The sequence below is a fragment of the Wolffia australiana genome, chromosome 9 (assembly GCF_029677425.1).
Source record: "Wolffia australiana isolate 7733 chromosome 9, ASM2967742v1".
In the NCBI taxonomy this organism is placed as follows: domain Eukaryota; kingdom Viridiplantae; phylum Streptophyta; class Magnoliopsida; order Alismatales; family Araceae; genus Wolffia; species Wolffia australiana.
Genome location: NC_135843.1, coordinates 18360063 through 18384966, shown reverse-complemented (window position 1 = coordinate 18384966; position 24904 = coordinate 18360063). Strand labels below are relative to the sequence as shown.

At 41.5% G+C, this 24904-nt stretch overlaps 2 protein-coding genes across 2 annotated transcripts; both read right to left on the bottom strand.

Moving 5' to 3' along the window:
• Positions 1 to 1727: 1727 nt before the first annotated feature.
• LOC144707768 (uncharacterized) lies at positions 1728 to 6195 on the bottom strand. Its single transcript, XM_078581009.1, has 8 exons — positions 5855 to 6195; positions 5659 to 5744; positions 4820 to 4961; positions 2669 to 4456; positions 2411 to 2501; positions 2198 to 2250; positions 2013 to 2070; positions 1728 to 1893 (listed from the first exon to the last, which is right to left on the bottom strand). The coding sequence occupies exons 1-8, from the start codon at positions 5987 to 5989 to the stop codon at positions 1850 to 1852; spliced, it is 2397 nt and encodes a 798-aa protein (XP_078437135.1). The 5' UTR covers positions 5990 to 6195; the 3' UTR covers positions 1728 to 1849.
• A 3069-nt stretch (positions 6196 to 9264) lies between these two features.
• On the bottom strand, positions 9265 to 17017 carry CLUB (TRAPP II complex TRAPPC10/CLUB). The gene is made up of 21 exons (XM_078580703.1): positions 16777 to 17017; positions 15322 to 15551; positions 15062 to 15243; positions 14696 to 14879; positions 14432 to 14522; positions 13934 to 14097; positions 13547 to 13636; positions 13278 to 13439; positions 13141 to 13202; positions 12876 to 12966; positions 12627 to 12790; positions 12346 to 12538; positions 11734 to 12279; positions 11445 to 11657; positions 11035 to 11368; positions 10868 to 10961; positions 10584 to 10668; positions 10323 to 10494; positions 9986 to 10254; positions 9593 to 9683; positions 9265 to 9511 (listed from the first exon to the last, which is right to left on the bottom strand). Exons 1-21 carry the CDS (start codon positions 16838 to 16840, stop codon positions 9333 to 9335), a joined length of 3660 nt encoding a protein of 1219 aa, XP_078436829.1. The 5' UTR covers positions 16841 to 17017; the 3' UTR covers positions 9265 to 9332.
• Between the last annotated feature and the right edge of the window lie 7887 nt (positions 17018 to 24904).

The window sequence follows — 24904 nt, the reverse complement described above, 5'->3', positions numbered from 1 at the left end:
ATGGGTCAAACTCTGTGGAACATTCTCAGATTTATACTTAAGGATATTTTTGTAACTAACCAGAAACTTAAACTGCATAATTTAGATTTAGATAAATGTTTTGTGTTTGACTGATGGGGACCATCTAGCACTGGAGACCCAGTCTCATCCCACACAAGGAGGCAGCGCAAAGGCAAAATACCCAGCCTTCATGTATTCGGCCTAGTCAACAGGCCTTGTACATTGACAATATCCTAGTTTACATTTTAGCATGTCGTTTCGTGTTCTGGGCCTCCGTGTTCAATCCCATGCCTTGTGTCAAGACTTGGGGAGGTGGATCCCAAGTATGGACATTCTAGAGGCCCATTAGTACCTTTATGTAGTGTGTGTGTGTGTGTGTAGGGGAGGATGGGATGGGTAGGGGTGCCTCCTTACTAGCAAGGGAGAAAAGGAAAGAAAAAATGTACTATTTTCTTGAAATTATTATTGAAATTTTTACTTTTCAACTTAATGTTGATTTTGGCATTGTGAATTTTGTACTTCTTTTTGAAACCCTAACAATGTCATCACTGCTGCCGACGCCGCTGACGCCAAAGTTGCCCTGCCTGATCGCCTACTGCGTCGCCTGACCACCTGCCTGATCATCCGCTCGCACCGCCCAACCGTCAGTACCATCGGCTGCCCGTACGCACCGCCCGGTCGCCGGACCATCACCATCTATAGTATTCAAACTAACATGGCTCACAATTTAGTTGCACCATCTTCCAAAAGTCAGTACTCATTGATAATAAAGATATATAATCCCATTTTGACCATATAAACATTTTATTTGACATCTCACTACATCCAAACTGCTTGAAATTCTAGAATTCATAAGGTGACGTCATTTTAAAACATACAAAATATTAAGATGACGTCATTTTTGAAATTCTAGAATTCATAAAGTGACGTCATTTTGACGAGTACTATTGAGGTCTGATCGAGAAAGAGATATTCTCCGCCACACATCTCCCCCGAACCTTAGTGCATATTGGGATACCACACATGGATCACCATTGAGAAAGACATTGGCCGTGGCGCCACCCATCTCTGCCAGCAGCGCCTACAATTTCTCCCAAACACTAAAGGGTCCCATGATGTTGACATTGTTGGTGATGACGTCGAGGGCGGCTCGTCGTGGTTCATAACACCAAACATGAGGCGGGCAGCAATGGAGGGGGCATTTGACAAGGGTAGTGAGAAGAAAGTTGAAGATTTTGACAATGAGCCAATCACTGGACTCCATCCACTGCCAGATGAAGAGGAACTCCTTGACTAGGCCCATGATTCCCGGGCTGCAGATCAATGCACTGCAGGCTGGCAGCGTCACAGAGATGAGGCCTAGGCCGCAGATCAAGGTCATGCAGCCACGTCGCACTCAAGGACTGCAGGTTGGCAGCGGCCGCATGGAGGTAGAGGAAGATGTAGGCAACTAGGCACTTGCTGGGGAAGTGGGGCTAGTGGTGGCCCAACCAAAGAGGCAAAGTGCGTAGCTGGTCGGGTGCAGAGGTTCGAGGTGTGGAGGGCCTCAACGTCCAGGCTTGGAAAGAGGCAGACCAGTAAGTGTCGGCAGAAAGCATCCAGGTCTGAGTTAGGGTCTGCCAAGTCGCAGATGGCTGGCTCGATCGTCTCACCACACCTAACAGATCCATGAACACCTCCACCTATTGCGCCACTGGCACCACCACCACCACCGATGAGGCACGGCGCACAGAGAGCCCAGCACCTGGGCCAGAGCTTTCCTCATTGACAACCCACATAAGTATAGCTTACTTCAGACATAGTTTACAAAGAAATTTTAGAGTCTCTAGAGAGAGAGAGAGAGGGCAGGTCAGAGAAACTTCTTCCTCTTCTTGGGAGGCTCAGTGCGAGAACCTGCCAGCAGTGGGAAGGAAGGAATTTAGAGGTGGATGGGAAGAGAGAGAGAGAGAGAGAGAGAGAGAAAGAGAGAGAGAGAGAGAGAGAGAGATGATGTTTAGAGAGATCAATAGTACCCGGATGGCCGCAAGAGATGGCATCCACACCAGTCAGTATCCCCGCAATCGAACCATCCTGTCAGAAGTGATTACCCATAGATGATGGTCGCTGCTTATACACGATTATGGAATTATGGAATTGGTGCTTTGTAGGCCTCCTTAATTTGGGGAAAAAGAATCAGGAATACCGGTGGAGGACATACCTGGTATAGGATTTGCTGGCACCAATTTGCTAGCTTGGGCACAATTACCCGACCTAGGCAGAGAACACCGATAACAGGTTAAAGGCTGATAAAGAATGCATTCAAATTCAAGTCCCAAATGTTAACAAAAACTAAATCCCCCCATTCGTAAACCGGCTACAAAAGATACTCAACAATTTGAAGAAAAAATCAAAGTACTGAAATCTAACCAACCTGACTTTGATCTTTTAAGTTTCAGCAACTCGGGTGAGGCGAATGATAGACTTCCTTTTTCCCTGTTGAGCAAAGGTGATTTTACCGCTGCCTGCAGCACCAAGAAATAGGTAACTGAAACTTATTTATAATCTATCCTATTTAAATCAAATTCACCTAAACTTTTTCCATAAATCTTTTAATTTTCATGAAGTAAAGAAAACAAATAAAACCAAAAAAGGTAAATAGATTATACTCTATAGGGGGCCGCACTTGTACCTTTGAAGCAGAAGGCCTCTTCTCTGATGATTTTGGAGTCTTGTTTGTTGCCAATGCTTTCTTTTTCTGTAGCAAATCCCGAGTGTTAACGCTGCTCTTCTGCACTGTCTCGTTGCTCTTACCATTAGTTATTGATTCGTTTTGAACCCTGGCAGAATCAACAGAGGAAACACCTTCACTCTCATCCGAGAATGAGAAAATGTCAACCTTCGTTGACCCATTCCTTGTCCTCACCTCCTTTTTGCTCCCATGACCCACTTGACCCTTCGCCATAGAAAACAGCTGTAACCTCGACATCGGCGTGGCCTTTGCACTCCCAACAACGGATGGAACGTCAGTCACGGCCCTTTCATTGGTATTCATCTTATCCTGGGTGCTTTTCCCCCGTAAGGAAGAGGAATCATCAATATCCATCTCTGCTCCCTTGGAGGATGTTGGGATTGAATCACCAGTCACAGCTTTGGTAACCTTGTTCAGCCTTACCCTTCTTTGCCGCAAGACACGGCTGCTACGCTCATCCATTTCAACTTGGGCAGTACTCTTCATATTCTGGACGCTTTTACCCCTGAGTGTAGATTCATTTTTATCACTGTCTATTGGCTTGGAGGAACTTGAATCTGAATCACCTAGTGTAGACTTGTCACTCTTCTGCAGCCTTCCACTTCTTCGCCGCAGGACCCGGCTACTGCCAGGAGGCTGACTTGATCTGTCATGAGAAGTCTCATGAACAGAATCAGAAGTTTTACAGTCTGGAGGAACAGTGTTAAGATCCACCCCTTCCTTGGCCTCCTGAGCTCTCGTCTCAGTCGCCGAGGGAGAAGAAGCAAGTGTCTCAACCACTGAAGGAGAAGAAACCCTCTCAGTATCTATTCTCTCCACACCGGAGCTACGACAACACTTCTCAGGTACTTCCTCATCAGCAAATGAGAGCTGCTTCCTGGGAGTTTTCCAAGCTGAATTGATGACCTTTACCTGATCTAAATTGGTTTTGTTAGAACCACAGTTACTGCGGATCCCATGTGGTCTGTCGCCTTCTTGATGCCTTTCTCTTCCCCAAGACGAAGTTTCAAAGGGAATTCCAGGCTCCGCTGGAAACGACTTAGCAGGTGATTTTGATTTATCCACAGTCTTCGACACAGTCTGATCATCATCATCAGAACCTAATGCCTCAAGATCAACCAAAGGAGTTGCAGCAGTCGGCAAACCCATGTTTCGCTTTGTACTAGTATGAACCTCAGAGAAACCTCTGGTGGGTGTACACTCGTTCAAAAAGGGCCTTTCTGACGTAGAGATTCTTTCTTGATTTGGCGTACAAGTAGGAGGAGCCACATCTGGAGTGTCCCTTGAAAAATAATTCATATTTTCCTCTCCAATCGAAGCACTAAACTGCACTGATTTTTTCCCAGATGACTTTTTCAAATTCTCTGCAGGAATTGTAACAGGGCTGCTAACATTTTCTACCACATGATCGTTAACATTACCATCTGCATCTCTGTCCTCTGGGGGAATAGTTCGATTTGTGTTAATGTTGGTACATACATCCTTCTCCATATGTTCTTCAGAGTCATTTGTTCCTATTCTGCTCTTACTGATCTCTTTGATTAGCAAATGAAGGCACTCTAAAATCTTTTTCTTTGGAAACTCCATGAAGGGGTCTGGCATATCCAAGGAGCAGTCTACAGTAACAGAGGCTTTGGACGGAACACGCTCATTGGCATTCTCTTGGAAGTATTTTTCACCATACTGTTTCCAGGCATAAGGAAATCCGATCCGAAAATTATTGCAAGCCTGTCAAATCACCTCCAAAAGATAGATAATCAAATCCATACAGAATAAAATTAAATAAGAACTTTGGGACGTTCAGACAAAAAGATTGTCACTCTTTGAAACAATAAGAGATAACCTTAATCACGCAATTAAAAGAAGATCCCCTTTTTTTTCCAAGCTGATCAGAAAGGAATTATACCAAGCACCAATTTTTTTTAAAGATAAAACTAGCTCGAATTATATCAACCTTTTAAAAAAGGTAAATCCTTTTCGAAGAAAGAAAAATAAATCTTATGATACACGAGTATTTAAGTACCTCCGGGGGGAACCCATTGTCTTTCGTACGGGAGAAATAAATCTTATGATACACGAGTATTTAAGTACCTCCGGCGGGAACCCATTGTCTTTCGTACGGGAGACGTTGATGAGGCCTTGAATTTTAATAGTGATTCCATCCATTGTCTCAACGTTGAATGTGTCAAATCTCTTCACGATAGGCGCAGAATGAAATATCCTTGCTGCTTTCCTTTATAAAAGTAAATTCAATGATAAATAATAAATAAAACTGGGAGAATGGAAAAGATCCGCTTCAGAGAACTGAAAGCGCAGTAAAAAATCAAAAGACGTAGCTTAAAACAAAACAAGTGGCGCCAGGAAAAAATCAATAGCTGTCAACTTCAGTTTCTGTAACTTATCCAGAATTCAGCGGAACTATTTCACATAGCATTTTACGAAAACAACATAATGACAAGAAGAAAAAAAAACCCGTGACTTTCTAATGCTAACATATTCACAGGGAAATCGAATTACACTCCGTTGTGTCAAATACTAACATAATAAAATGCTAAAAGGTAGGAACATGGCGGAAATGCACACGAGAGCAATAATATCTCATAAAAATTACTTAAGAATGTGCATAAAAAGTGATCACGGTTATGGCGCAAGAAAATTTTCAGAAAATCCATCACTGGCAAAAGATTTCTCCAGCAAGCTGATTAGATTCCTCCGCTCAACTGTAAAGACCACAGCATTTCACGATAAATTTCAAGGGAAACAAACTTTCTCGATTGAAGGAGATTTTTGCAGCGGAAGCCGCCAGTCTCAAGAAATGTTCAGGATACAAGAAAGTTGCCGCCATAAATATTTACACGCCATTACTTTTAAAATTAAGATATTTCAACTGGGTTGTAAATTTCATGAGAAAAGATATCTCAGGTTCACACCCGGAAGCCGAAACCCCGCCGACACCCAGCGTTTCTCGATTGGATTCGTCTCTCGCTTTGATCAGCCACCAGTCACGAAGCCAGACCTGGCAGTTCAGCAAAAGGGCTCAATCTTTCGAACAGGAATCATTCGAGAAATACTCGTCACAGAATAGGCAACAAAAGGGCGAGAGAAAATTGAGAGAAGCGGGGTTACCATTTTCTCCATAGAGGAGGTGGTACGGGAGGCGGATGAAGGGTTGATATCAAATTCAATCTTCGCTGCATCCTCCGGCCGGCATCGCCCGATCATTTCCGAGGTCCAAACTTTCCCGGGAGTACTGTTTGCCATTCCCTCGATCGGAAAAACAAAATCCTAAACCAGAAGATTCTGCAAAAGAAGAGCTCGAAAGAGTGCGCGCGAGCTCCAGCGGGAGAGAGAGATCAAGAGAAATTGGGAAATATAAATAGAGATGAGAGAGAGAGATAGTATGTATGGATAGATGGAGTGCGAGAGAGAGAGAGAGAGACGTCGCGGGGCGGGAAGTTGCAAACTTGCAGCGATTTCAATAGTGTATGTCGGCCTGAACCGGTTCTCTTGCGCGTAGACCGGTTCGCCCCGGTCCGCTTGTCTTTGTTTACATGGGTGGTGGCCTTTTTATCATGATCCCTATATGGGATGATGATATCCAGATATCAGTTGCTACAGTACCAATATTCAATGTTGTTCTTCGTCCTGATATCTGCATCCATCTTCATCGTAAGGGTTAGATGACAATACCAGCTATTGGTTTTTTCAATATCTGATATTGAAATTGAAATAGAACCGATGTATTAATTACCGTACTATGAAACAAAGAAATATGTAACTTAGTTATCAGACCTTTATTTCTTTGTTGTGTGAACAATATTAACCGTTCCTGAGTTAATTAGACAGTATCTAATCAAGTTGAACAGATAGAGGCTGATACATGGGCCTAAAGGGTCACACGCAAATGGTCTTTTGGATGTCGGAAGATATACTTAAGTATTGGAAACTTGTGTGACAAATGCCCACCTGGTATAAATAGGAGAAAGCCCTGAAATAAATTCACCCATGCCAGAATTGTTCAGGGGCCATTCCCTTCTTCTCCCTTCTCCCCACAACCCCTCTCAATGCCTGATGCAATCTAGATAGCGTAACGACGACGATGAAGGTAGAACGAGACTCGGCAAGAGAAGGAGGAGATCCAACGTGCCACAGACCATATGGATACGTTTAGAGGCTGCACATTAGAGCAGCTCGACTCGTCTCGCTCGGGGATTTAAGAAATCACGAATGAAATCTGCGCACAAGTTCTTCGATTCAATATTTTTATGATCACGTTCGATTACGTAATGAGTCATCCGCTGCATGGAATAATTGTCTTCATCCAGATCTAGGTCTCTAGAACCCAACAGCTTACCCATCAACATAAAACTGCGAGAAAATATGTGATACTCTCTTCATTGTGCTTGTGTTTATATTTTGAAACGCGATGGGTTAAAACCCTTCTTGACATGGTTAAAGCAAGTTTTGTAAGGAATGGAGTTATAAAATCCCTAATAAAATATTAGTTACATGGTTTGATAATTATAAAAAGAACAAAAACGAAAGCATCAAATTAGTTTAAGATATGACATACTTATACCAGTACACAACATTGATAAAACATAATATAATTGTATTATCAATCTCATGTGTAGTTTTAGGAAACAAAACTAAAGCTCTATACAAAGTCTGATCTGATCTCAGTTCAGCCAAGTATCAGTTTGGCCAAATCTGCTATTCGATGTCAAAGTTGAGCCAGAAAATTCAAAAACTGTTATTCAAAATTAAGAACAGATATTGAATCAATATTAAACTAGTGACATGTGTAGAACATCATCTTTGAACGTTATGCATGGTAAATGACCAACTATGGATCCATACCATTTAACAAAGGAGTTAGGCTTCATGAATGAAATTTGGTGGACCAAAGAAATTTTTTACATGAATTTTGAAAATTAGTTATCATATACAATAAGATAATTTATTTAATTCATTTTGAAGAAATATAAGTTCCCAACTTATGGGTATCCATTAGGCTTGGTTCCCCTTGGCTAATTTTCTCCATGTTACTTTACCTTCCCTCCACCTGGCCATTGAACCGGGACTCTTTTTAAAATATCTAGGAATTCATACAAATAAACTTAGTGAAACCTTTCCCTAATGTCTCTTCATAATGAATTAAATAAATATATATATGTATGGTAAATGACCAACTATGGATCCATACCATTTAACAAAGGAGTTAGGCTTCATGAATGAAATTTGGTGTACCAAAGAAAATTTTGACATGAATTTTGAAAATTAATTATCATAGAAAATAAAATAATTTATTGAATTCATTTTGAAGAAATATAAGTTCCCAAGTTAGGGGTGTCCGTTAGGCTTTGTTCCCCTGGCCTAATTTATCCATCCCTATCATATGCACAGGATTTTTTGTGTTATTCTATCGATATATTTGGCTGTCCTTCATGAATATCCCATGAATATCTTATGAATGTCCTTCATGACAACCCGTCTAGTCAATGTGTGTCTCCATGCCAACATGCTTAACTTAGGTTTTCCCATTTTTCCAAAATACAAATACCCTCTTAAGGGGATCTTCTAGCTTTTACTCATGAGCTTTTACTTTATGTTCATTTATGTGGTTTTCAGGTGTTTTTTGTTTATTTTATATTCATATGTGTTTCATGAGTTATTACTGGCATACCAAAATTTCTTTCATATTTATCAGACTATTGAGCTAAAGGTTATTGCTGGGGATATGATATTATGACATATCTCACTTCTTTAGTTTCAGGGGATCTCAATAATGACAATGAAAATGTGGCTAGCCAGCTAAGTTGGTTCTGTTGAGATTAAACATCTCAAATCAGATCAAATTTTGGCCAGATAACGACCAGGGGAAATTCTAACTTGAGAAGAGAAAGAATAGTAGAATGTAAGAAAGAGTATAAGTTGTACAAAAAGGGTATCTTACACCCACTCATTTACTTAGAATTAATGTGTTCTCATGTCTTCTAAGTTCACGACAAGAAGTTAATGCAGATCTATGAAATCTAACTGCTCCAACATCTGTTTTTTTTTCTGACAGCAGATTTGAGTTGCTTTCATCCAATAGAAGCCTGTACATTTTATCAGTGGACATTCAGTAGAATATTTGTATGAAATCTGAATGAAAAACTTCTATCAATGCAGGGTTTCTGGATACGTTCATTCTTATAATGAGATTTGCATGTATTTGTCAATGCAGAACTTTTAGTTATTTTGAAGTTTGTTCTGAAATTTGAATATGTAACTTTGTGGATAAGGGTTTTCTAGAAGATATTGATCAATACAATCTTGCTCTGAATTTGAGGTTTTCATTCCTAAATGGTTTCAATTAGTAATTGTACACCCGAAGCTAGACCAACTTCGACAAGCTGGACGTTTGTGATATGTAGATCTAATATCTTACTTCTAATTCACTAGTCCTAATCTCATAGATGATGAGCTTCTAGATTTAATTATATCTTGCTATTCAATCGTTTAACTTCACTTCAACTAGGGCACATGAGAGAGAAAGACAATGAGAGCTAGATTACACGATATAATTAAATTGAAGTGAAACAATGGGTGTGCATAACAATTAAGGCAGTGGAACACAATAGGAGGAGCTGAGCACAGGAGGGAGGACGCAGACCAGATGCGGCCCCGGCGGATCGTAACTCACAGTGGCCGCCTGCACGCCCGGCAGTGCCAGTTGTGGCGGATGCACATGCCCAGCCACAAGTGCCAAGCAATTCACCATCACCACGGCTGTTGACCCTGCCACACCCAACCCTAAGTCAGCCACCACTGTCTACACTGTATTCAAAAGAGACTTCATGCAGTGGGAAAGAGACAAACCTTGAACCCCAGAAAGCGACACATGGCCGCACTTCCTCCCCGCAATCATCCAGTTCTCCGGGTTTGCATCAACCTCATAGAGAATCTCAGTCTGCATGCAACATGCAACTAAGGCTCGGGTACAGACGATGTAATATGATGGACAAATGAAACAACATTTTGATTAGTCATCCTTTACAGAGTCTGCGCTTTCGTAAATCTAGGATCAATAAGCGGCACCCAGATGACTGAATCGAACAGACGGCACAAAGACTTTACCCCTTCATCTGTTCTGAGGTCATGACAGATGACTGATGACAGTAAGAGACAGAACGGAGGACAAATCATCATCCAACTCATTTACGACATGCCTAATATGGATGAAAGCGAGCAGAAAGAAAGAAATGTGGCTACCTGGGCTGGCGCGTCGTCGGGCTTCTTCAGCCTAGAAAGTCTCCACTTGATGCAGATCAGCTGGCCCATTCGTAGACTGGATGATGGGAGTGAGAAAAAGCCAACCGAAAGACAAGGATTGAGAACCGGCCTCTGCACCGTGAGCACACTCTTGAACAGAAGCTTCTCCTGGGACGCACCAATGGGTTCATGTGCCCCTCTTCTCTTGTCGCCATTGATCCCATATTCCAGGGTCAACACTCCTTCCACTTGCAGTGCATCCGACTCACCTGTGCCTTACACAGTTCACCAACCTTGTTTTCGAAGCTACTAATCTAAGAGAAAGTGAATATTTTACCAAAGTGAATGCTGAATAGCACGCCTGCGGAGGATGATGGCGTAAGGACAAGGGGGAAGGAGGTGGAAATGGGCTTTCCATCACCTTTTCCCACGACGAGTACTTCGCCTTGGACCTCCAACCATGCCTCGTCAACTCTTAGGCTGGCGTTGACCAGTGAATGGATTTCAACCTGCTCCATCGTAATTGTAAATTTACGTTAATTAAGAACTATTTTCATCCATCAGACAAGTGCGTCAACAAGAATGGAGCAGAGAGCACCTGTAAGAGCAGACCATCGCCGTTGTACTTATTAGCAACACGGCTACATATATGAAATGGATGCGTAAAATGCACTGCGATGGTCCTGGACATAAAAGTTCAAAAAATGAGAAAAAAAATATCTCTGTGTACTGCGTAGGTACAAATTTCAACAATATTTAGACATTAAAATGGAAAAGATGAATGATGCTTCCATAATGGCTGATGAATGAATATGAATGTACAAATGTTCTCCACAGTTTATAAATGCTTCTAAAGAGAATCAAGAGATTCAGTTGGGAAACCTTTCAAAAATTTGGTTGTGAGCCACTCCAAACTCAAGTCTCAGGGCGATCGTCCGCATACCATCCACAATGTTCTGCTTTTGACTAGTTGAACCTTTATAGAAGTCCACAAAAGGATTTATCATTTTCTAAATCAGACGAAAAAAAAAAGCAATAAAAACTCCAACCTGTCGATGTTCCTCTTGCGAGTTCCTCGCAAACAGCACGAACAGGTAGCCAGATGGTACTGGTGACGTTGCTGGCCCAATCCGGCAACGTAACCCTACCACCATGAATTCTCAAAGAGGATGCAAACGGACTCTCTACATTATCTGTGCTCTCAACTTCAACAAGCTCCATCTCATCAATCACAAGCCCAGGACCAGCCTCTATCTGTAGCACAGCGCCCTTCAAAGGGTAATCCAATGGCTTTGTCACCAGCCCAACCCGCTGAGTCTCATTCATCAGTAAAGCCGAAGAAACAGCCGCACTGATATCCACCAGGGCTCTGGGCTCGAACACCTGCACACATTAATTACAAAAGAGATTGATCCTAATCACCTTTCTTAATGCAAATAAGTATTGAGGCCTAAAGAACCTTGAGAACAGGGCGAGTCGGCTTCTCGTAGTTCATGAAATCCTCACTGTCAGGAGGACCTGACCGCGAGAAACTGTGTGATCTGAACAGTAGAGTCCCAATATGCCCAGTGAGAACACCCAGAGCGTAGGACCCTGGCCTCTGAGGGGGCAGCTCAAGTTTAATTAAGTTCATACCCGGCTTAAGATCAGTGCTGCTTGAGAGTTTTATAGGCTGCAACCAAAAGATTGATCCCTCAAACATGAAACTTACAATTAATGATGAGATTGTCAAAAGTTGTAATTTGTACCTTAACTTGTTCATCCGTGCTGAATGTGGGTATCAGGGTAAGGCTGAGGGACTCAAGAGTGATATGATCTGGGAACCCGCTCCACAGTGTCACAGACAGAACGCCAGGATCCCCATCACAGAGCTGAAGAGGGGGGCCAGGATCTCCTGAGAAGGTGATCAATGACGAAACATCCAGTGGCAGAGGTTCCCTTGTCTCACTTCGAGCAAGACGAAGAACTTCAGCCTGGAAACCCCGACGTTCATTGTTCAAGAAAAGACCTTCCCCCAAAGAGAGCAATCTGATGCAAGATAGCAGATACCCTGCTTGATCGTCTAGAAGCTTTTGACATTCGGCCAAATTGGGCAGTACTTGGGCTAACAGATCATGCCAGCCTTCTCCTGAATAAAGAGCGCAGACCTTTTCATATGATTTGGCAGCAAGATCGATGTTTCCATGCTTGAAGCTGATTGCTGCGATCTCTCCATCGAGAACCACTCCGTGTCGCTTCCACCATGACCGGTGGTAGTTCTCTGCAGCGCCTTTCGTGAGCTCAATGAATTTTGCCTATTGAAATTCCAGCAAAAAATAAGACATCTATCCAGTTCTCTGTGGTCGAGCGATGTTTCTTACCTCAAACTGCTCCACGGATGAAAGAGTCTTCAACAGAGTAGCATCTGAAATGGTGCGCCGCAGCGCTTCTCTTGCAGCAGCATGGATGTCGCACAACTTCATAGGCTGATCAAGAGGCATGGGGCTCTCAAAGTTGAGGGGTGACGAGTATGCACGCGATATAGGACCCACCGGCAGTCTACCGTGATCTAAACTGCCAGCCATTGAGTATAAATTAAGAGAGAAAAATGGAAAATCATAAATAAACAGATATTGAGGATTACTTCCCCGTGAAAACTAACCCATCATTTCGCTCTGAAAAACCTTCGTGTAACTCGGATGCATTCCCAACTGAACGAGAGATCCTTCTCCGATTGGCTTCTCTTAAAAGCGACGAGGGTTCAAGCGGCAGTAATTTTCTCTCGATTCCCATGAACTTGGCATTTGTCTTTGCTTCGACATTTGTCTACATGAAAAATAGAAAGTTAATTGGAAAGTAACGTTCTCAAAATAAATAATAATAATACAACAGAAAGTTGACAAGAACTTGCCTCAACTGCAAACAGTGACTCCGGAGAAGTGCCCAGCGAAACTGAAGGCCAATACGCTGGTTTTGGCCAGGGAAGCATGCTTAGTGCTGCACTGTTCACAGAAAAGGAATGTGGTTCGTATCAGAATGAAATTAGGTATAGTCAGAGCATTAAAGAGTTATAAATATAAATGTTATCTGTGTATTTAGAATCCAGAAAACTGGGCAGCTGATGGAATCAAAGAAAGATAAAGAGGGTAAGACTAGTTAGAGAGACTCAGCAGCACCTGTTAACTGGGGTTCTTTCTATGTCCACTCCATTTCCAATTAAATATGCCACCCGCATTAACTGTCAAGTCAGAGTCAAATTAGCGCTAGAAATTGAAATGGGCAACATGAATGGTAAAGATCATTGGAAGCTAACCTTAACTCGTGCAAGTGAATAAAGATAGCCGACTAGCCTGCCGCATTCTTTATCGACATCAGGAGTCACAAGTGTAGCATCATACTTGGAATTGATTAAGTCGATTAAAGCCATAGAGGCACTTATTGTCCACACTTCTTTCAAGCAGAATGGTAGCGCATTCTAGAGACAAAATAAAGGTAAAACTCAAATGTTGGAAAAATCAGAAAAAACATTGTACGGATTAATACTCGTGAACTCTGAAGCTGAGGAAGCTAAGAATTAAATACCTCGTGTAATGTTAGCGTCCTTGAGAAACTAACCATAAACGAATGGCCCCGGACAGCAATCTCTACCAGGCGAGAGAGTTTAATTAACAGCTGAAAATTCAACACGTTATCTCAACAAAGGCCAGAAAAGAAGTTCACATTAGAAGTAAAATGTTGAGAAGTTATTTTATTTCAATATTACCTTTGAAATAAATAAGTCAAAGAAAACTTGCAAATTAACGACACCATAAAAAAACTATGATATAATTTTGTAAAAAAAACTATATTAATTGCAGGGATGTTTCAAATGTCTTTTACCACAAGTACGTAAAAAACTACGCAGTATCTACCGAAAAAGAATGAGATGATAAACAAGAAAACATCCGGCAACTGAAGAAAACAGTGCACCTTACACTGGCATGCAAAAAGATATTGTCGAAACTCAAACTCCCTAAAAGAGTCTTCTTGAACAATTTGAGTTAGCGGTTTGGAGTCTGGATTGAGAAGAGCTGCTTGATCATCGCCCTGTTGACATCCTCCAAACTCCCTCCTTTTGATCGTAGAAGAGTTAACTGAAATTTGGCAAAGAACAGAAACCACGAGAATTTCTTTGAGAATTTCCACGATAATCCTCAAAATCTAAACAAATAATTCTTTGGGAACAAAGCTCTAACTCTTAAAGCAGTCAAATGTAGAGAAGATTCATAGCTTCCAGTGGATCCTAATAATATTGAAACTATCCTAAGAATAAATGAAATAAGTTAAGGACCATTATTGCAGTCATAATGAGTTATGTAAGAGGTGTTCGATAAGCAGATCTAATGTTTCTCATTGACATAATTATTTTCCAAGAATAAATAACAAAAATCTTATGAAATTCAGGAAATCTGACAAGCAATCCAACACCTGTTTCCAGATAACACAATTCCAACTCATCATATTCCCTTAAAGCATCTTCGTGAAGATGAGCCATCTCAAACATGAAAGCCAAGCTTTCCTGGAAACACAGGAAAATATATGAGTCGTTGGAGCCATTAGTAATAATTTTGGATCACTAATGGCTTAAAAAAAAGGAAATATCAACCAAATTCTTGCTGATGCACCTTAAAAAGAAAAAACAGGAGTTTAACTGTGTCAGTTGTACTATGTGGCAATGGGGAGACGATGCACCTTAAGAATGAAAAAATTGCAGAAGTTCCACGTCGGCATAAAACGCAGCTCGCTAAGCTTGCGAATTTCTTCTTCATAGAACTGAATCCGTCTATCCAACGTATTTCTAATGGATTCCAAGATTTTCGTTTCTAAATCTTCCCAAATGTTTGCTTCAGTTCCGTGCAGGTCAAACTTACAGCACCTACACGCATGCAAGAACAAACAGGAAGAAGTTAGTATTCTATAACAGAAGATGATGGCAGTCATCTACCCTTTATACTAAAAGTGCAACCGGATAACATTTCGGTATGTAAAAAACATAACGGCATAAAAGAGACATAGACAAAGGACAGAAAATAAAGAATAACAATCGATTCCCATCACCTTTCTTTCTTCTTAATATTGAAGTCAACTTCAAGTTTTGCATATATCTTCTTAGCCATCTTGGATGCTTGATCGTTGCTTGGGTGAGCCTTTGAAACAAATACAATAATCCACTCTTTCTCATCATTTTGAACGATGAGTTTCAACCTTGGCTTTAAAATCGTCCTGAACTCATCAAGGTCCTACATAGAAGCCAACAGCCATATGTGAACCGTAAACGATTAAAAATAAGATTAGCAATCGGCCATTGAATCTTGTACCTCGCATGTCACAAGAACCACTGTTGCATACGGCTCTCGAAACCAAAACACTGATTGTTCTTGAGGAAAACGGCTACGAAGTCGTGCATCAGTGGTCAGAATGAACTCAGCCGGAAGATTCTCCACATGAATAGGAATATGAGTCTTATTATTCAAAGTAGTCTTTTTGAATGGAGTTCGCTCCTCAAATGCATCTTTCACGAGGGGCCACAAGTCACTTACATCCTCCACTGAAAATATTTTTAAAAGCAACGAGCATTACCAAGTAATCTGCAACTAAGGAACCTAGCAACACGAAAATGTTTGCCTGACTAACCATGAAACTAGATTGTGTGATTACCAATATTTCATGGAATTGTATTTTAAAATCTAACAGAAACGACCCAAAAGAATAAGCATCACAAGGACAAAAGTGAACCAAGAAATTGAAACAGCAACGTAACGCAGATGTGGTAGATGCACAAAGTTCTTTCGGGCGATCTCTCATGGGACACTGGCCAATTAACATAAATTAGATGAGTTTAAAAATGTTTTTTCAGGGATTAGAATTGACGCCATAACAAAGAAAGAGAACCGATGTTCCAAAAGAACACCCCCAAAAATCAGAGAAACTGCGAAGAAAAACTTTGGGCAAGTGTTATTTATGGGATGATTGATGAAGGCTGAAGGACATCAGATTGAAGAACACAAATTTCGCCCCCAAGAAACTAATACTGCACTTGGCAAAATGGCAGAGATAAAATTTTAAAAAGGTAGGGTTATAAACAAATATGGTAGAGCATACATTTTTAAAAAATATTCATGAGTTTAGTCCAATTGTGGTTTTTTAAGGAAATCAAGGACGCGGGCACCGTATAAGTAAAAATTCTCGGCATTTTGTATATTTGGGATAATCCCAACTCCTTTCCGCATCATAGAGGCTCCAGCAAGAAGCCAGGCAGATGTACCAGCATCCCGTTTAGTCCACCGAACACCTTCTGCGTGCCTCATCCAAGTTGCAAAACTTTTCTACATGAACTCACAATCGCCTTTTTCCAAACAATTGTCATCAAAATATCATTAACTCCGCGATCATTTGAAAATATCGGCACTGCATTCTTCCAAACAAGCGGTACAATCATGATCAGATCAGGAGTGGAAAGCTGTTCAGCAGAAAAAATCGTTCACGGCAGGCAGCCATGGACAGGGAGATTGGAAGAACGTATTTCGCGAGAGGCACAAAATTCAGACAAAAAAGGAAACGTATTTAGCCTAATGTGACTTCGGAAGACATCGGAAACGGGAGTTTTCAGCCGACCAGGGCTAATAGGGCCACAAAGAAGCCTCAGATAGCCAATCAAATAAATAATTAAGCCGAGAGACGAACTAGATCCAGAGAATTCCGTGTTGCTCCGGATTGAATCCAACCCATCCGCCGAGGAGAAACGAAGGAATAACTGAGGGCGAGAAGAGTACCTGCAATGATGAGGCGGGAACAGGCGCTCTTGATTGACTGGAACTGCGCGAGATAGCTTGCCATCGACGCCGGCCGAGTTCTCGCACTTGCATCGACAACACCGCCAAGATCGCTCCAAACCGGCGATCACCACCCTTGTTCCTTGCCTCCTCCTCTTCGGAGGAGCAGAAGGGGTAGCGAAATCTGAGCAAGAAGCGGAAGATCTCGGCAGACCAGATCAAGCCATCAAGGGGGCTCTCCGCTCCCCGTTACGTAAAGGCTGTCTAATGTAATAAAGGGCAAATCATCAAATTTTGGGCCAGGCCCAGACCAGATTTCCTATCTCTCTCTCTCTCTCTCTCTCTCTCTCTCTCTCTCTCTCTCTCTCTCTCTCTCTCTCTCTCTCTCTCTCTCTCTCTCTCTCTCTCTCTCTCTCTCTCTCTCTCTCTCTCTCTCTCTCTCTCTCTCTCTCTCTCTCTCTCTCTCTCTCTCTCTCTCTCTCTCCCTCTCTCTCTCTCTCTCTCCCCTTTCCCCTCTCTCTCTCTCGGTCTCTCTCTCCGTCTCTCTCTCTCTCTCTCTCTCTCTCTCTCTCTCTCTCTCTCTCTCTCTCTCTCTCTCTCTCTCTCTCTCTCTCTCTCTCTCTCTCTCTCTCTCTCACTCGCTCTCTCTCTCTCTCTCTCTCCCGCTGTCTCTCTCTCTCTCTCTCTCTCTCTCGCTCTCTCTCGCTCTCTCTCTCTCTCTCTCTCTCTCTCTCTCTCTCTCTCTCTCTCTCTCTCTCTCTCTCTCTCTCTCTCTCTCTCTCTCTCTCTCTCTCTCTCTCTCTCTCTCTCTCTCTCTCTCTCTCTCTCTCTCTCTCTCTCTCTCTCTCTCTCTCTCTCTCTCTCTCTCTCTCTCTCTCTCTCTCTCTCTCTCTCTCTCTCTCTCTCTCTCTCTCTCTCTCTCTCTCTCTCTCTCTCTCTCTCTCTCTCTCTCTCTCTCTCTCTCTCTCTCTCTCTCTCTCTCTCTCTCTCTCTCTCTCTCTCTCTCTCTCTCTCTCTCTCTCTCTCTCTCTCTCTCTCTCTCTCTCTCTCTCTCTCTCTCTCTCTCTCTCTCTCTCTCTCTCTGTCTCTCTCTCTCTCTCTCTCTCTCTCTCTCTCTCTCTCTCTCTCTCTCTCTCCCTCTCTCTCTCTCTCTCTCTCTCTCTCTCTCTCTCTCTCTCTCTCTCTCTCTCTCTCTCTCTCTCTCTCTCTCTCTCTCTCTCTCTCTCTGTCTCTCTCTCTCTCTCTCTCTCTCTCTCTCTCTCTCTCTCTCTCTCTCTCTCTCTCTCTCTCTCTCTCTCTCTCTCTCTCTCTCTCTCGCTCTCTGTCTCTCTCTCTCTCTCTCTGGGCCTCTCTCTCTCTCTCTCTCTCTCTCCCTATCTATGTTGAACTCTCTCTCTCCTTATCTCTCTTGCTATAACTCTCTCCCTGTCTCTATTGATCTCTCTCTCTTCTTATCTCTATTGCAATCTCTCTCTCCCTATATCTCTCAAGATCCGTTTCTCTGTTAATATCTCTCTCCTTGTCTCTCTTGCTATCTCTCTCCCTATCTCTATCTCTCTCATTACCTCTTTCGCTCTCACTCTCCCTATCTCTCTTGCTCCTTCGCTCTCTCCCCAACTCTCTTGCTCTTTCTCTCCCTACCTCTCTTGCTCTCTCTCCCTACATCTCTTGCTCTCTCTCGGTACCTCTCTTGCTCTCTCTCTATCCCTACATCTCTTGCTCTCTCTCTCTTGGTACCTCTCTTGCTCTCTCTCTATCCCTACATCTCTCGCTCTCTCTCTGTACCTCTCTTGCTCTCTCTCTCTCTCTCCCTATGCATCATGCTCTCTCTCTCTCTCTCTCTCTCCCTCTCTCTCTCTCTCTCTCTCTCTCTCTCCCTCTCTCTCTCTCTCTCTCTCTCTCTCTCTCTCTCTCTCTGTGTGTACCTCTCTTGCTCTCTCCCTCTCTCCCCCTATGCATCTTGCTCTCTCTCTCTCTGTCTGTACCTCTCTCCCCTATGCATCTTGCTCTCTCTCTGTACCTCTCTCCCCCCGATGCATCTTGCGATCTCTCTTTCTTCCTATCTATCTCTCTCTCTCTTCCGGTCTTCCCTATACATCTTGCTCTCTCTCTCCCCAATGCATCTTGTGTTGGAATTCCTCCATTAAAGTGGGCTACAACCGTTGTTTTCTTAACGGTTGCAACCTTTGGTATACCGGCAGTTGCAAGCCCTTGATGGAGGGTCTTGCAACTGCCACCCTTTCGAATCCCATTGGGATTCTTTTTAAGGAGTTTTCGGGTCCCCTTGGTCCACCATCGAGAGAGTCCTCGAGGTGCCATCGTCCTAAGGAAGAAACTCGTCGGTGAAGGATCAAGAAGGACCCTCCACCCTCAAGAAGAAAAGAAGAAGGAGATTCATCAATGGAAGTTATGTTTTAAGTTATTGATCTATCAAGTGGTATCAGAGCATGATAGGTCGACGAAAATCGATCACTCTGAGTGATGATCTTCATCGTTTTGGATCTCCATAATCCGTCTCCGCATTGAGTTTTCGCAGCTTTCGGTTCGTTTTTTTTTTGAAGGCTATTATGGTTTATATTATATTAAATATACCAATTTTCGTAAAATGATGGTGGCTGGGTTGGTTAAGGTGTTCGAGAGAATGGTGGGTTGGGGGAGGTCGTGGGTTCAAGGCCCCCCCTCCTGCATCGATTTTTCTTCTTTTTTAAAAGGAACTGAAAATATAGCCCATTAAGAAAGGTCCATCCGAATTGGGCTTCATGAAAGGGCATAAGGTCATCTTCAAAACCATCCCAAAACAGTTTTTTTTTCTTTTCTTTGGAAATATATATGACATTTTTTTTAATGTTCATATTGGCCTTATAATAGTGGCCCATTAGAGTTTATATCGGCATAGAAAAGGTTGAATGCAACATTGAAATATTTCCAAAATAATATATATTTTTAATTCTTTTATGTTAAAATGACATCCTTGTTATTTTTAAAGTCTTTTCTTTTTTTTAATTCATGCAAATATATCCTAACCCAAAGGAGAGGAAATATTTGGCAGAATTTATTGCACACTAGGTCACTAAAATTTGAAATGGATCTAGTATTTTCGCATGCAATGTGATGGCTATATCAACCTTAGTTATTTCTTAAAATACTAAGATAAAGAAATGATTTTGTTCATGCAAGCACTTATTGGCCCAAAGGAAAATGAGTGCTTGGCCGAATGTAAGCCATGTTCATGATAGAAAATTTAACGATCATTATGTGTAAATGATCAGGATAAGTCATCCCAAAGGAGATCTTACCAATGATTATTTATGATTGTTTGAATTTAACTATCTTACGAAGTGGATCGCTCGAAAGTTGATTATCATCCAAAGATGAAATTGATGTTGCATTTGATCACTTGTGCCAAATTTCACCATTTGGTGTTGACGTAAATTTTGATTTCGTTCTTATGTGAGTTTATTTATTCTTTGTATTTAGGCTCAAAATCTTCTGATATTTGTAACGAATTTGAATTCCATTCCTATGTTAAGTGGTGCAAACTTTAAGAAATGGAAGGAATTCTTATCATTGTACTTGGGTGCTTCGGATCTTGATTATGCCCTCCGGAACGCACAACCACCGGCCATAAAGGAATCTTCTTCTCCTGAAGAAAAGAAGGCCCATGAAACATGGGAAAGGTCCAATAGGATGTGCTTAATGGTAATCAAGTGCACCATTCCTGAATCCCTAAGGGACACCTTAGCGGAAGAGGCAACAGATGCCAAAATTCTCATTCAAGAAATTGAGAAACGGTATCATAAAGAAGATAGAGCTGAGATTAGTACTCTCATGAATCGCCTTACGAATATGAAGTATACAGGAAAAGGCAATATACGAGAGTACATTATGGAAATGTCTCACATACGTTCCAAATTAAAGGGATTAAACTTGGAACTTCCGGAGGAATCCATTGTTTACATGGCTTTAAACTCTCTCCCACATCAATTCAGTCAATTCAAGGTGAGCTATAATTGTCAAAAGGATCCATGGTCCTTGAATGAGCTCATCTCGCATTGTGTGCAAGAGGAAGAGAGACTGAAGTCAGAACAATGTGAAAGTGCTCATCTTACAGTTGCTTCTTCTGACAAATCTAAGGATAAGGGAAAAAGGAAGGGCAAACATATTGCTCGCGTTCCACCTAAAAAGAAGCTGCATAAGGAGATGCGTTGCTTCTTCTGCAAGAAAGGTGGACACATGAAGAAAGACTGTGCCAAGCGCATAGAATGGTTCAAGAAGAAAGGTATTTTTCTTTCTTATGTTTGTTCGGAAGTTAACTTAGCTTCTGTACCAAGGTACACTTGGTGGGTAGATTCTGGAGCCACTACTCATGTGAGTGTATCCTTGTAGGGCTGACTCAGCCATCGCAAACCAAATAGCGGTGAAAAGTTCATCTATCAAGGTGATGGGAAAGCGAAGGAGGTTGAAGCCGTTGGAGTCTTTAAAGTCGTTTTTAAAACTGGTTATCATTTGCTTTTAAATCAGACCTTTGTTGTGCCATCTTTTGGACGTAACTTAATATCCGTTTCAGTATTGGACAAATCTGGTTACAATTGTTCATTTGGGGATGGAAAATTTGGTCTTTATAAGGATTCTGTACTTCTAGGTACAGGAAATTTAGGAGCTTATGATAATTTGTATTTGGTTGACACTAAAGTCTCTTCAGAATATTCCTTTCAATTAAGGACGGTTGGTACAAAGCGAAAGTTGGGTGATGAGATTTCATCATTTTTGTGGCACAAAAGGTTAGGCCACATTTCTCAAAAGAGAATTGAAAGGCTTGTGTCAGATGGAATTCTTAATTACATAGATTTTAAGGATTTTGGCACCTGTGTAAAATGCATTAAGGGAAAACGGACAAATATTAGAAAATATGGTTCATATCGAGCTTCAGACATCTTAGAATTGATTCATACTGATATTTGTGGTCCATTTCCTATACCCTCTTGGAATGGCCGACAGTATTTTATCACTTTCATTGATGATTATTCTTGATATGGTTACTTGTATCTCATTCATGAGAAATCTCAAGCCATTGACGTGTTCAAAAACTTTAAGGTTGAAGTTGAAAATCAACTCAACAAAAGGATTAAGGCCATTAGATCTGACCGTGGTGGAGAATATTACGGCAGAAATGATGGATCGGGAGAACAACGTCTAGGACCTTTCGCTAAATATTTGGAAGAGTGTGGGATAGTCCCTCAATACACGATGCCAGGATCTCCTAGCATGAATGGTGTTGCCGAGAGACGAAATCGTACACTCAAGGATATGGTAAGAAGCATGATGAGCCAGACTTCTTTACCTGAACCATTATGGGGTGAAGCGCTAAAGTCAGCAGTTTATTTGACTAATAGAGTACCAACAAAGGCAACAGAAAAAACCCCTTATGAGCTTTGGACGGGCAAAAGACCTAGTCTAAGACATTTACGTGTTTGGGGTTGTCCTGATGAGGCAATACCTTATAAGCCTAATGAAAGGAAACTTGATTCTAGGACATTAAGCTGCCATTTCGTTGGATACTCCGAATGATCTAGGGGATACAAATTTTATGATCCTACAACTCGAACTATTTTTGAGACGGGGAATGCTATATTCTTTGAGGATGATGAGTTTGTGGGGGAGATAAGATTAGAACTATCGTCTTTGAAGAGGATTGTTTAACAATGCCTCCTATTGTTCACAACAATGCTCAAGATAAAGAAAAATCTTATGACATTGGTGAAACAATAATTCAAGTACAAGATGATAATCAAGAATCCTCCAACCCTGAAATTCAAACTCAACAACCTCAAGAATCAATACCATTAAGGAGATCCACTAGAGAGAAAAAGAGAGCTATTCCGGATGACTACTTTGTGTATCTTCAAGAGCATGAAGTAGACATGAGCATCGAGGAAGATGACCCAATCAACTTCCGTCAAGCCATGGAAAGCTCAGATTCTCAAAAGTGGATTGATGCCATGAAGGAAGAGATCAAATCCATGCATGATAATGGCGTTTGGGAACTTGTTCCACTACCTGATGGTGCAAAATCCATAGATTGTAAATGGATATTCAAGACCAAGAGGGATTCAAGAGGTAACAAGGAGAGACATAAAGCACGTCTCGTAGCCAAAGAATTTACTCAAAGGGAAGGTATTGATTACAAAGAGACTTTTGCTCCAGTTTCTTTAAAAGACTCTTTTAGAATAATAATGGCACTAGTTGCACATTACAATCTTGAGCTTCATCAAATGGATGTAAATACCGCCTTTCTCAATGGAGACATTGAGGAGACGATATACATGAAGCAACCAGAGTATTTTGAGTCCAAAGATTCAAATAATTTGGTTTACAAATTAAGGAAATCCATTTATGGACTCAAGCAAGCTTCTCGTCAATGGTATCACAAATTCCATAAGGTTATCATTTCATATGGTTTTGAGATGAATAAAGTTGATAATTGTGTATATCATAAGTTCAATGGGAGTAGGTACATATTTTTAGTTTTGTATGTGGATGATATTTTGCTTGCATGTAACGATATGGGATTATTGAGTGAAACCAAATCATTCTTGTCAAGGAATTTTGAGATGAAAGATCTCGGTGAAGCCTCATTTGTCTTAGGCATAGAGATATACCGAGATCGGACTCAAAATATTATAGGGTTATCACAAAAGACCTATATCGATAAAATCCTTAAGAGGTTTAACATGCAAAATTGCAAACCAGGAAATACCCCTGTATCAAGAGGAGACAAATTTTATCTTAGTCAATGCCCTAAAAATAATCAGGAGGCAAAAGCAATGCATACTATTCCTTATGCATCAGTTATTGGAAGTATGATGTATGCCCAAGTTTGTACGCGTCCGGATATTGCATATATACTTGGAGTGCTTGGAAGATATTTGAGCAATCCAGGAATGGATCACTGGATAGCGGCCAAGAGAGTCATGCGCTATTTACAGAGAACTAAGGATTTCATGCTCACATATAAAAGGTCAGATCAATTGGAGATCATTGGATATTCTGATTCTGACTTTGCTGGATGCCAAGATTCAAGAAGATCCACGTCAGGTTATATATTTCTGTTGGCTGGAGGAGCCATTTCATGGAGGAGTGTAAAGCAACCACTTGTAGCTTCATCCACTATGGCCGCGGAATATATTGCTATGTACGAGGCATCTAATCATGGAGTATGGTTGAGGAATTTTGTCACGGGGCTTTGAATTCTAGATCGTGGTGAAAGACCGTTGAAGATATATTGTGACAATAAGTCAGCCGTTCTGTTCTCCAACAACAATAGGAGCTTGACAAAGTCTAAGCATATAGACATCAAGTACTTAATTGTCAAGGAAAGGATACAAAATGGAGAATTGTCTACACAGCATATTGGAACAAACTCAATGATTGCGGATCCGCTTACGAAAGGTGTATTGCCTAAAACATTTATGGAGCATACTACTCACATGGGCATTCTTCATTGGGAAGAATAGTGAGTTTAAGTGGGAGTTTGTATGAAGTGTTCTTAATGTGGACATGTATACATTTTCTGCAGAACTAAAGTTTCTTTTATCCATTTTGTTTATAAGATCTCCACAAAGTGGGACTCGTATAAAAATTTAATCTATGTCATTCTACATTATAGCATTAGTGATTGTGGTGGCTTAATTGCGCAATAATGTGATGAAAGCTGTTCAGTCCTATGCTAAATATGTTGATGGACGAGATGAATATTTGTACCTTGAGAAATAGTAACCGTTTGAGCTCATTAAATATGGAAAGTCAAGGTGTGTAGCCCAAGTGGGAGATTGTTGGAATTCCTCCATTAAAGTGGGCTACAACCGTTGTTTTCTTAACGGTTGCAACCTTTGGTATACCGGCAGTTGCAAGCCCTTGATGGAGGGGCTTGCAACTGCCACCCTTTCGAATCCCATTGGGATTCTTTTTAAGGAGTTTTCGGGTCCCCTTGGTCCACCATCGAGAGAGTCCTCGAGGTGCCATCGTCCTAAGGAAGAAACTCGTCGGTGAAGGATCAAGAAGGACCCTCCACCCTCAAGAAGAAAAGAAGAAGGAGATTCATCAATGGAAGGTATGTTTTAAGTTATTG